The sequence below is a fragment of the Podarcis gaigeae genome (assembly GCF_964106915.1).
Source record: "Podarcis gaigeae genome assembly, chromosome: 10".
Taxonomy (NCBI): Eukaryota; Metazoa; Chordata; class Lepidosauria; order Squamata; family Lacertidae; genus Podarcis; species Podarcis gaigeae.
In genome coordinates this window covers 2,694,121-2,707,418 of record NC_139686.1, presented here as the reverse complement: position 1 = coordinate 2,707,418, position 13,298 = coordinate 2,694,121, and the positions used below count along the sequence as shown (strand labels likewise).

Genomic DNA, 13,298 nt, shown 5'->3' with positions numbered 1-13,298 from the left:
TGATCAGGGGCTCACCAAATTAGCAGCTAAATATCTTTATTTGGTTTTTTGTCGCAGAAACACGTTGCAGACATCTGATCTCCCTGGAGACCTAGAGATGTAACGTTAAGACTTTTCACCTCTTTTCATTTGACAAATGTTCTGTGACATTGGGGAGGTGGTCATTCTGTATTGATTTACTCTGGATGTTTGTATGTGATGCCAATAAAAGGTTTGATGATGATGATGATGATGATGATGATGATGATGATGGCCCTGAGCATTTGGGCCACAGAGCCTGCTTGGAGCTGCTCCCAATCCAAAAACTGAGATGATCCATTTTGGTGCCTGGTTCCTCCCCACTCCCCACCCCTGGTGAGGACCAGACCTTGTACATAGCTGGCTTTCCATGAAGTGAGGGCACATGGTGCCACCAGTTTGCTGATGCTGAACCTGCAAAGGTCTGGTCAATGCATGGATGGTTGACCACTTAGGAACCCCACGGGTTCCAAGGAGGAAGAAAGGCAGGGTGTTAACAAAGGAATATCTGGGCTTCTCAATTCATCCCAGGCTTCTCAAGTTCTTTATTATTGCATACATCAACCGTGTAAACAGCTTGGCTTCTTTTTGGGATGTGTTGTGGTTCTAGCGCTGCCTTCTAGTTTTCTTAAGATATGAGCCACCCCCTTGAAGTGGAAGGGCCGTCCGATGGGCTGAGAAAGGGTGCGACAGAGGGCATAGGGAAGGTGTAGGGAGAAGATAGTCCAATGTATACTTCCGCAGTTAAGCCAAGCCCTACCAGGCTCTGCCTGAAGACTGGCGAATTCCAGTGAGCAGAGAGACATTTGTCACAGAGAACACAGAGCAAACCAGGCAACCTCTGGCTGGACAGAATTCATTCCTAAATGCAAGTCACCCAGAACACTGCCCTTGGGGGAGATGAGCTAGGCACGGTTGGAAGTTGATCCCACAAAGTCCTCCTCCAAGGAGAAAGAAGAAGAGGACCAGTCATCGCGAACACTCGAAGTGGCAAGGTTTTACAGAGTATGTTGGCATGGGCAGAGGCAAAGCTGCCTGCTGCAACCACCTCTAAGACCATGTCTTGCTTTCGCACTGTTGGACCAGCCTCTCTGAGGATCCAGGGACATTTAAAGCAGGGGCAGGGGTAGGCAACCTAAGGCCCATGGGCCGGATCCGGCCCAATCGCCTTCTCAATCCGGCCCACTGACAGTCTGGGAATCAGCATGTTTTTACATGAGTAGAATGTGTCCTTTTATTTAAAATGCATCTCTGGGTTATTTGTGGGACATAGGAATTTGTTCATATTTTTTTCCAAAATATAGTCCGGCCCACCACATGGTCTGAGGGATGGTGGACCGGCCCACAGCTGAAAAAGGTTGCTGACCCCTGTTTTAAAAGCACTGAGGTCCTGAGTGCAAATCCTGCATCTCTAGGCAGGGCTGGGGACTTCCCTTCCTTGAAACCCCAGGAAGCTGCTGCCAGTCAGTTTAGACAATGCAGACCTAGTTGGGCCAAATGGTCTGACTCTGTATGGTTTCCTATGTCCCTAACATGTGGATTTCCCTCAATGAAAAGGGTGCTGAAAGCCCTCATTGGAGTTCGCAACTGTTCAGCTGTGCAGAGTACGGTGAGTGGCAGGAGCTTATGCAAGGGAGGCTAAGAGTCCGACGCGCAGCTGCAGCACAAAGGCTTTGGGCTACATGAAGGAGAACAGCAGGGCTCCAGTGAAGGGTCACTGCCCCTCGCAAGCTGACTCTCCCCAAACTCCATCTGTTTATCGAAAAGCGCCTTCTGCAGAGAGAGCTCCTTGAGGGCAGACAGGACGTCGGGTCCCACAGGGCCGCCTTGAAGGAGGTTGTAATTCTCCGCAGGATCTGACTCCAGGTCAAAGAGCAGCGGGGGCTCGTGGCCCGTCAGGGGGGTCATCCCGTGGCAGTCCTGGTCGGGGGTTGTGTCGCTAAGGAAGGCTCCTGCAATGACACAAAAAGGAGACATGGTGCACCACTGCCGTCCCAGCTCAGGAAGGGGTTCAGGTGACCATAAGGAGAGCAAGGCAGGATCAAGCCCTGGGCTTACCTTGCGTGAAGAAGTGGGCTTTGTATTTTCCATAGCGGACTGCGAAGACGCCGAGCGACTGGCTGGGGGCTGGTGGGTAATAGAACATGGTCTGACGGGGACTCTGAAAGAGGAGCCAGAATGATATGCCTTGTGATATTTGGTTGAAAGGCAGCATATAAATTTAAGGAACAACAATATGGGGAAGGTAATATGCAACGCATGAGATTTTCCACTTCATTGGCTGCCAACAGAGAAAACGTTGAGCGGGACGCCTTCAGCAACAGGTCTGCTTTGTGGGGTGTAATCCACTGGTGCAGTCAAATGCAACATTCCTTATTTCTCTAGAATGGGCACAAGCAGGGGGACATCCGGTCAGTGTAACTTCCTGTTCCACTGATCTAGAGCATCCTCCCCCTGCATGTGACCAGGGAGATGGGCATGGCTCTGGCTGACTCCATAAAAGAGACGAGTCACGCAGCCATCTCTCTTTCTTGATTCCATACTGCTGCTGCCATTTTTGTTCTCTTGATGCTGTTCTCTTAATGCATTTTGCTGTCTGCTGGCTCTCAGCTAGCAGCACATGGGCTTTGATCCTTACAAAGGATGTAAGCCACACTTTTCTCTGTATTTGTAACTGCTAGCTAAAGCCTGACTTCGGGGATCATACCATGAACTGAATGTGAGTAAACTTCTTGTTACTTTTAAGGAGAGACTCTTGTGTCCTTATACTTTTAAGAAGGATAAAAGGGGACACCAGGAATAATCCAATCTGCTTAACTAAAGAGATTCAAACTAATCTGCAAACTAGCTTTCTGCTCTGCTACATGACTCATGAGAGTGAGTGAAGGAAGGATAATATTTAATCAATATATCCTCTCCTACTATCCTTAACATTCCCACATGCTTAGCCTAACCTTACCTGGAAGCACAGAAGTATTTGCTCCAGCAGCAGCAGCTGGATATATCAAGAGCCCCATTACCTTCAGTAGCTTAGGGCCTCATCAAACCTAAATCCAGCACGCTTCTCAAACTAGGTAGCACAGCTGCTCTCCAGCATCACCAAGTTCCCCCCAAGCACCACGGCCCCAGAGATTTGCTCGACGCCTTGCGGTTCCGCAAATGGTGTCGGAGGGAACGTGGTGGAACTGCTGCAATCCTGGAAGACCATCTGCAGTGGCACCAAGGAAGCAGGATGGAGTGCAGAGGGGTCAACGGACCACCCCGCTTCCCTGCCCCTACCTGCTCCCCCACCCTGCAGGCCATTTCAATTCACACTGACTGTGACAGCCGCTGCTGAGAAGGAGAAACCAACCGGAAGCTCACCTTCCCACCTCCAAAGATGATGGGGCTGAGGTCGTAGCCGTCCAGTGTGACATTGGGGAGAGGAACCCCAACCAAGGCTGCCACTGTAGGCAGGATGTCTAGGGTGCTGGCCAGCTCATGGGTCACACCTGAATGCAGAAACAGACAGGAAAAGAGGGGGCAGCGAAAGACAATTGGGGTATGGTACTTTAAATTTTGGCGTTGACTTGTTTTAGCCCACCCGGGGAAGGTATACCCCCTAGAAATCCATTAAAAATAGTATTAATTATAATACCACCATGTAACCGACAGGCAAGCAATACACCCAGTTTCACCGCCAGCCAAAGCAACCCCTGTCCTTCCTGCTAGATTGTAAACACGACCTGCAAGGTCCAGGATGGGGAGGCAGTCCTTTAAAAAATATTTTTTTAAAAAAAAACACACCAGGTGCCCAGCCCCGATTTGGAAGACATGTGCTGTGACATCCTCTGAACACAAGCCAGGAAGGATAGCCAGGACAGATGCAAGCAGTGGCATAGCAAGGTTAGGTGGCACCCGGTGTGGAAAATTGCTTGTCACCCCCTCCCCCCTGAAATCTAGTTGGACTCCCAAGAGACTGCGATCTACTCACAGTATAAAAAGACTGGCTGTGATCTATGCATTGTCATTGCCAGGAGTTGTTGAGTTTTTTTTTAGGGGTAAAGGTAAAGGGACCCCTGACCGTCAGGTCCAGTCGTGGCCAATTCTGGGGTTGCAGTGCTCATCTCGCTTTACTGGCCGAGGGAGCCGGCATACAGCTTCCGGGTCATGTGGCCAGCATGACTATGCCACTTCTGGCGAACCAGAGCAGCGCACAGAAACGCTGTTTACCTTCCTGCCAGAGCGGTACCTATTTATCTACTTGCACTTTGAGGTGCTTTCGAACTGCTAGGTGGGCAGGAGCTGGGACCGAGCAACGGGAGCTCACCCCATGGCGGGGATTCAAACCGCCAACCTTCTGATCGGCAAGTCCTAGGCTCTGTGGTTTAACCCACAGCACCAGCCACGTCCCGTTTTTTTAGGGGAGGGTTGGCCAAAGTTCTTGAGTTTCTTTTGGGGTTACAGGCTTTGGGTCCTGAGTTGAGGGAGATTCTCCTTCTCTTCTTCCCTTCGCCCTTTGCTTGTTTGCTTGCCTGCCTCCCTGCCTCCCTGCCTCCTAAAGCAACCAGGGAGTGCGGGGCTGTCAAAATGGGGGGGGGGGGAAGCTGCCGGCAAAGTGGCCCAGATCCATCAATTCCCCTGACAGATTGCAGTAGGCAGGAATCGCAGGCATGCAGTGTGCCGAATGTCACCCCCCTCGGTAATGATACCTGGGGCGGCCCGCCCCCATTGCCCCCACCTTGCTCCACCCCTGGATGCAGGACTGCACCTGCTCTAGCAGTTGCTGCAACCCTGAGGCTGCAAGGGCCGGACGTACCTGGGGCAATGCGGCCTGGCCAATAGGCCACAGCAGGCTCCCTCACTCCACCCTCATACGTTGTGCCCTTGCCACACTTGAGGTGGCCAGAGCTGCCTCCTCGGGACATGCGCATAGTTTCAGGGCTGCAGGTGAGAGGAAATGAACATTAGGATGCAATATTCTCCCACCCCACCCCTTTTTCATTTAAAACATTTTCTTAATTACGTTTCGAAATACTCATTTAAGCAACCTTAAATCAATAACTTCCCTTCTCTTCTTTCCATGGTTCATTGTATATATCCTAAAGGTAAAGGGACCCCTGACCATTAGGTCCAGTCGTGACTGACTCTGGGGTTGCGGCGCTCATCTCGCTTTACTGGCCGAGGGAGCCGGCATACAGCTTCCAGGTCATGTGGCCAGCATGACTAAGCCGCTTCTGGCGAACCAGAACAGCGCACAGAAACGCCGTTTACCTTCCCGCTGGAGTGGTGCCTATTTATCTACTTGCACTTTGATGTGCTTTCGAACTGCTAGGTTGGCAGGAGCAGGGACTGAGCAACGGGAGCTCACCCCGTCGCAGGGATTTGAACCACTGACCTTCTGATCGGCAAACCCTAGGCTCTGTGGTTTAACCCACAGCACTACCCGTGTCCTTTTACATACCTTACATCTCTACATATTTTACATGAACTAAACCGTTCAGTAATCAATTGCTACATCCATCAAATCTTATTCGCACTGTCGAATTTATCTTAATGCTACCAGCGTTTTCAAATGAACACAATTTTCACCCATATATTCAGTAAACATTTTCCAGTCTTCTTTAAACATGCATTTTTCTTGTTTTCTTATTCTATATGTTAGCTATATTCCATCAGTTTAACATTCTTCTTCTTTGGTTGGGACCTCACTCATTTTCCATTAAAACATCCCCTTTCTAACAAACGTGGTGCAGATCACTTGCGTCTTACGTAGGGATTAATTTCCCTGGGCTGTGTGTATAAAGCCAAAATCGCGTATGGTCAAAACAACGTCTTGGAAGTGCCCCTGTGCGATCATCTTTACCTTCCAGAGCCAGCATGCCAAAAGGGTCTTAACCCCTCACCACAAATGGGAAAGAGAGCTTTCAAACACTGAGTTTACTTACTGGTCTCTGGGAGGCTCTTGCGAGATCTTGCATGGCCATCGCAAGATCTCATGAGAGCCTGCCAGAGCCCAGTAAGGAAGTCTGAGAGTTTAAATGCTCCTTCCACACTGGGGAAGCCCTGCACAAAAAGAGCTTTTAAGCTCTCTGCCTTCCATGTGTTTAATTTGTGCAATGTCAACCGCATACAGTTGAACTTGCATGTGTTCAATGCACATAAGTTGCCTGGAACTCAAAGCTCCCCAAATTCTGCAGCCATATCTTATGGCCAGATGGATCAATTTTCCTTCAAGGAGCTCAGGAGCTCAGCTGTAGTCAAAAAGTATATTAAGGCAGCAGAACTAGTCTCCAATGTCAGTAATTCACTGTCCGTCTTAATAAAATCCGCAACAGTCTTTGCCAATCTTTCCTGCTTCCCGAGCAAAACAACAACGTTGAGACCCAGTTCTGGGTTAGATATCTTGGAGATGAGAAGCAGCCTCACCCGTTGTCGGCGGTGAAGAACACCAGGGAGTTTTCGGCTACCCCGCCGTCCTGCAGCGCTTGCAAAATGTGCCCCACGGATCCATCAAACTCAAGGAGGGCATCTCCAAAAGGGCCCCTGGGCGAGCGGCCTGCGTATTCTTCACTTCCAAACTGGGGGTAATGCGTGTGCTGTGGATGAGCAGAGAACAAGGCACCTGTCAATGTTCCTAACTTCAGCAGAATAGTTTCACCAGGAAACCTCGGAAGAGCCTTGCTGGTTCCATTGCCCAAGGTGGCCCAGCAAGAGTCCTCTGGGGAGCATGCAAGGACGATGCAGGAGGGAATAGCTCTCTCCCCCTTTAAGCATCCTGGCTCATTGCAATTGATAGAGCAGATGCTGGGAAATTAAAACTATGTGTACCGCCATGCTCCACCCCCACTCACAGCTTAATTTGTCCAAAAGTTGATCTCTACCATTCCCATTTTCCTGGCTGGGGCTTCTCTGTGGTGGCTCCCTTGTTATATACAGTGGTACCTCAAGTTACAAATGCCTCAGGTTAGAAATGCTTCAGGTTACAAACTCTGCTAACCTGGAAGAGGTACCTCGAGTTGAGAACTTTGCCCCAGGATGAGAACGGAAATCGTGTGCTGGTGGTGCAACGGTAGCGAAAGCACACCTCTGGCTAAGAACAGTTTTAGGTTAAGAACGGACCTCCAGAACGAATTACCGGTATGTTTGTAACTAGAGGTACCACTGTATAAGTCTTTCCATCTGGAGATATGCCCCCCCCCCTCATGACTTCTAGGAGACAACTTAAAGAAACACATTTTCTCACAGGCTTTTGAACTGATTATAAGGCTGCTGCAGCATTACTAACTGGTTTAATTGCCTTGTTGCAGTGTTTTAATGGTGTTTTAACTTCATTATTTTGTTTTGTTCCCACTAAACACCAGGAAGAACTTTCTGACAACACAAGTCATACACAGTAGCAGAACAGACCATCTACAATAGCAGATGATGGACTTTCTTTCCTTGGAGGGTTTTAAGCAGAGGTCGGACGGCCATCTGCCATGTATGTTTTCGTTAAGAGTCCGGCATTGTGTGGGGTTAGGCTAGAGGACCCTCAGAGTCCCTTCCAACTCTTACAATTCTTTGTTAAGGACAGGGGCAGCCCAGCAGTGCTCTTAACTGCCTGCACCTGGTGGTCAGAAACATGTCGCATTTTATATTTATAAAATCATCATTTGGCAGCAGAAGAGCCTTGAGGTTTTGAGAAGGGTCTGGACCATCAGAAATGTGCATACATGTGATTATTTTGCAGGATGCATTTCATCAACCAAGGGTGGGGCTAAACATGAAACGGGGAACTCTGACTATTCTTTTAAAGCACACGACCCTTTTTCAAAATCCGCTCTAGACAAGAGACTTGCAGCAGTTCTGCTCTGTGTGAAGAAACACCTGCTGTAGTTATCTCCCGCTTGGACTACTGCAATGCGCTCTATGTGGGGCTACCTTTGAAGGTGATATGGAAACTACAACTAATCCAGAATGCAGCAGCCAGACTGGTGACTGGGAGTGGCTGCTGAGACCTTATAATACTGGTCCTGAAGGACCTACATTGGCCCCTAGTACGTTTCTGAGCACAATTCAAAGTTCTGGTGCTTTAAAGCCCTAAATGGCCTCGGTCCAGTATACCTGAAGGAGTGTCTCCACCCCCATCATTCAGCCTGGACACTGAGGGCCTTCTGGAGGTTCCCTCCCTGTGAGAAATGAGGTTACACCAGGGAACCAGGCAGAGGGCCTTCTCGGTGGTGGCGCCCGCCCTGGGGAACACCCTCCCATCAGATGTCAAGGAAATAAACAACTATCTGACTTTTAGAAGACATCTGAAGGCAGCCCTGTTTAGGGAAGTTTTTAATGTTTGAAGTTTTATTGTGCTTTTAATATTTTGTTGGGTGCCGCACAGAGTGGCTGGAGAAACCCAGACAGATGGGCAGGGTATAAATAATAAATTATTATTAATAATAATATTAGTTTCAGAGGGGAGCAGGGTGTGTCAAAACCCCTATCAACCAGAGAGGTGGAGGACCATGCGGCCGCTCATTCTTTCCTGTGTGGCATACAAGCGCATCTCACACAGCTGCAGGCAGCGCTGGAGCTCTGCTGGACTCCAGAGAACAGGCTCCAGCCCATCCGAAGGACAGGAATAAAACTTAACTGCCTGGGTTCTTTGCCCCAAGCCTGCACAAAGAGCTCCGGAACTTACATGGGAGGCATAATATAGCAGGAAGGACTGGTTGCGCCGTGTGCAACCGAGAATGAAATCTCGGGCAAAGCCGTTGTAGAGAGGCTGCAAGTGTGGGAGGGACAGAGGTTGCTCTATGATGCTCTGGTTCCAGAACAGGGGGACGGGAACCACTCCCTGCTTGCAGGTCCCAAAGCAGGGCGTGTCCGGGGGGAAGCAGGTGAGGTTCTGGCAGGGGCCCTGCAGCAGGACAAGAAAGGAGAAAGGCGGTGTTATCACAGGAGAGAGGAGCAGTCAGAGCATGCCAGAGGCACAGAATGCACACAAAATGACAGGCGCTCATTGCCTTAGAAGCCCATTTAAGGGCTTCCACTCATTGTTCTAGCTCCACCAGCACCACTCCCATATGGGCGATGATGAAGTTTAACCTTAATATCTCTCTCTCTCACACACACACACACACACACGGCCGGATTTAGGTTTGATGAGGCCCTAAGCTACTGAAGGTAATGGGGCTCTTGATATGTCCAGCTGTCCTTTGTCAACAACAAATGGTCACTGTTTTGTGTGTTGAATGTATGCTATATGGTAATTGATGGACCTCATAGGTATCTCAAGCCATTTGCACATGTTGGTGTGCAACTAGTCCATGCAGAATGTAGGCACCCTATATACAGAAATATACCTGAAGGAGCGTCTCCACCCCCATCGTTCAGCCCGGACACTGAGATCCAGTGCTGAGGGCCTTCTGGCGGATCCCTCATTGCAAGAAGTGAGGTTACAGGGAACCAGGCAGAGGGCCTTCTCGGTGGTGGCGCCCGCCCTGTGGAACACTCTCCCATCAGATGTCAAGGAAATAAGCAGCTATCCTATTTTTAAAAGACATCTGAAGGCAGCCCTGTTTAGGGACGTTTTTAATATTTAATGCTGTATTGTTTTTAACACTCGATTGGGAGCCGCCCAGAGTGGCTGGGGAAACTCAGCCAGATGGGCGGGGTATAAATAATAAATTATTATAATATTATTATTATAGAAATGAACAAACTAGTGATATTTTAGGGAGCAGGCTAGCAGGCCGGGCCCATGACTTACATCATAGGAGCCTACACAACACAAAACACTGTTGCTGGATGTAGGTTTTATTTTATTGGTTATTTGTCTTATATTTTTGAAATGTACATCCATGATTTTTTCCTTTAATTTTTTTTGGGGGGCGGGGGCAAGAGAGTGTGCCTCTAAGCTAGAGCTTGTTTAGCTTATACTTAAATCTGGCACTGCTCTCTCTCACACACAATTCATCAACATTTCACAGCGAAGAATTTAACAAGAGCCTTGCCAGAGCAGACCAAATGCAAATCCTGACCAGCAGCCCGTTCCCAAGAATGTTTAAAGTTCATTGCATTGTTAATTTAATGCTTAAAGATCCCTGCATTGCAGGGGGTTGGACTAGATAACGCTCTGCGTCCCTTCCAACTCTACTGTTCTGTGATTCGTTTGTGAGAAGCATTTTCCAAAGAATTAAGTGATATTGTATTGCCAATGTAATATCAATGTAAAGGTAAAAGGTAAAGGGACCTCTGACAGTTAGGTCCAGTTGTGACCGACTCTGGGGTTGCGGTGCTCATCTCGCTTTACTGGCCGAGGGAGCCGGAGTTTGTCCGCAGACAGTTTTTCCGGGTCATGTGGCCAGCATGACTAAGCCGCTTCTGGCGAACCAGAGCAGTGTACGGAAATGCCGTTTACCTTCCCACCGGAGCGGTACCTATTTATCTACTTGCACTTTGACGTGCTTTCGAATTGCTAGGTGGGCAGGAGCAGGGACCGAGCAACGGGAGCTCACCCCGTCGCGGGGATTCGAACCACCGACCTTCTGATCGGCAAGTCCTAGGCTCTGTGGTTTAACCCACAGCACCACCCATGTCCCAAGGTAGTCAGGCTCAAATCCGAACCTGCTGAATTCAGTGCTTTTCTTTTTTTATATAAAAAAATGAACTAACCACCGAATTCACAGTGTATGCTGTAACTGTGGGGGAAAACCTCGCACTTCCCCAAGCAGATCTGAGTTAGACCCTCTCATTAAAACTGCTTCAACTGCAGCCTAAAGCACAGCACAAGTGTCTCCTAGCCCAGCTCTCCTCCTTTCCTGCAGTGACTCCAAGCCTTCCCCCTTCTGAGCCTGCGCTGCTCCCTGCTTTGCCCACCGGGCCGCATCTCACCTGGTCATGCGAGTAGGGCACCCCCAGGAATTGGTCGAACCCTTGGTGCATGGGCAGGAATGTCCCATTCGGTCCGAGGCCCAGGTGCCACTTGCCTATCATGGCGGTGGCATAGCCTCGCCCCTTCAGCAGCTCCGCCAGAGTCACCTCGGCCAAGGGGAGGCCTCCTCGGGAGCCAGGGTAGAACACGCCGGGGTAAATGCCGGAGCGGGTCTGGTAGCGACCCGTCAGCAGGGCTGCCCTGGAGGGGTGAGAGCAAGTAGGAAAGACGCTAGACTTCTGGGACAACAGCCAGGCAGTCACCTTCCTCCAGCCAAACCCCACCCACTCCAAAAGGAACATGCAGTCACCTGCCCACTCAAGGAAAGGTGCCCCAGGCAGTGCCAGATTTAGGGAAATGTGGGCAGTCCCCCCCCCCAACTGGGCGCTGAGTAGAGGGGGTGCAGAATAATACCGTATTGGCCTGAATATAAGCCTCACTCCCCCCCCCCCCGCCAAATTCCGACCGTGAAAAGTTAAACTGCAGCTTAAATTTGCGACCTTACAAAAATGGGTTTTTACGATATCACTGCTGAAACAGACGTACAGTAAAAAGGAACAAAACATGTTTTCTTGCCAATTTGCAAGCTTCAGACTGTTGCCATTTACGAGTGTGAGTGCCTGTGGAATTGTGGCGACTGAATAGTGATTTGTGATTTTAGCGGTTGTATGGAAACTTTTGCGGGCTTGCAAGCTCAAAGGCTTCAATTGGCTCGGAGTTACAATTCTACCCAATGCAGCGATTTTCAACCTGTAACCCAATTTTAAGGAAGCAGCTTATATTTGGGTATTGTCTTTTCTCTCTCTCTTCCCCACCCTAAATTTTAAAGGTGTGGCTTAGTTGTGGGTGCAGCTTATATCCCAGCCAATACGGTAAGAATAATACTCAATAATAATGACTCAAGGTTGGAAGGGGTGCCCAATTTTGTCCTTGCTCGGGGTGCCTTTTTACCAAAGTCCACCCCTGCCCAAGGACTGAGGGAAGGGAGCGATAGAACATACAAGGACCAGTCATCGTGTGTGTACTGGTGTCCAGAACATTTTACGGTTAGCATAGTCTGTATAACTGCATATCTGTGGTGTTGGGAGAAGGGACTGAGTCCGGGAAAGATGACTCTCCCCTTTGGTGTGACTTATGTCACATTAACTAACTCCCAACAATTGAGCAAGAAAAGGAGATGGGGATTGGCGTACCGGGAGGGGCTGCAGACAGGACTGCTGCTATAGAAGTCGGTGAACCGTAGGCCGGCGGCCGCCATCTTGTCCAGGTTGGGTGTCGAGGAGGTGGGATGCCCATAGCTGCCCAGATCTCCAAAGCCCAGGTCATCGGCGAAAATGAGGACAATGTTGGGGGGCTGGCGGGCGGAACTCAGCGGAGCCAGGGCCACCAGGCACAGAAGCACAAGTCCTAGAGAAGGCATGGCTAATGAAGGCGTGTTCCCAAAGACCATCCCCAGATGCTGCCCAGGTACTTAATGCCAAGGTTGGTGCCTGTTGGCCTATAGTCAGAAGAAGCTTTGCTGGAGTGACTACAGAGACAGGGCAGGAACCAAATGTTCTAGCCTCCCCAGCTCAAAACAACCATTGCCTCTTCTCAGCTACCCGCACCCCGACTCTAGAATAGCAAGATCACAGCACTAGGAGGTTGTCACAGATAATCCTCCTCTTTGAGGCAGATGGCAGGTGCTCTGTAGAAGACAAGTCTACAAGGAGAACCGACAGCTCGGCAGGGATGGAGATATTGAAGAGGGCATCACCGAAAACATGAAGACCAAAGAAAGAAGACTCTCTGAAAACAAAAGAAGAACGTTGCTGCATCAAGCCAAAGGAGGCCCATCTAATCCAGGATCCTGTTATCCCAGGGCCAACCAGATGCTCCCTTGGGAAGTCCCAAGCAGGATCCAAGCACAACAGCTCCTCTCCCCAGTTGGGAATCCCAGGAACTGGTGTCCTGATTCTGAAGAGCACTAGCGCTTATCCACCATGAATCTGCCAAACCCTCTTTTAGAGTCATTTAAGGCGGCAGCCAACACTGTTTAAGGATACACTGAGTGAGGTAGGACTTCCTTTTGTCTGCCCTGAAATCTTCCAACATTCAGCTTCACTGAAGGGCTCTGAGTTCCAGCATTATAAGAGGGGGAAAAGAAACCTTTGCTCTTTCCACTTCCCCTACACCCATGTTTCCAACATTCATAGAACCAGTAATGGGAGACAAAAAAATGCATATGCCCTATTCTTCTCATTTTTCACAGGGATTTATAGCCAGCTCCACACTTTCTGTGTTTCACTTCCCTCCCCCCAGCCGGAAGAACTCCTGCAGATGTCCATACCATGAATATGATCATGTTTGCCACACCATTCCTGTGACTAACTGCTTTTCTAATCTAAAA

At 49.5% G+C, this 13,298-nt stretch overlaps 1 protein-coding gene across 2 annotated transcripts; it reads right to left on the bottom strand.

Moving 5' to 3' along the window:
- Positions 1-539: 539 nt before the first annotated feature.
- Positions 540-13,108, bottom strand: ARSA (arylsulfatase A). 2 transcript variants are annotated; one of them, XM_083700570.1, is made up of 8 exons: positions 12,103-13,108; positions 10,870-11,110; positions 8,675-8,893; positions 6,427-6,596; positions 4,817-4,941; positions 3,382-3,509; positions 2,077-2,179; positions 540-1,970 (listed from the first exon to the last, which is right to left on the bottom strand). In XM_083700570.1, the coding sequence occupies exons 1-8, from the start codon at positions 12,357-12,359 to the stop codon at positions 1,657-1,659; spliced, it is 1,557 nt and encodes a 518-aa protein (XP_083556696.1). In that variant the 5' UTR covers positions 12,360-13,108; the 3' UTR covers positions 540-1,656. The 2 variants fall into 2 exon arrangements, with proteins under 2 accessions (XP_083556696.1, XP_083556697.1); XM_083700571.1 differs by lacking the exon at positions 12,103-13,108 and having other exon boundaries at positions 10,870-12,072.
- Positions 13,109-13,298: the final 190 nt, after the last annotated feature.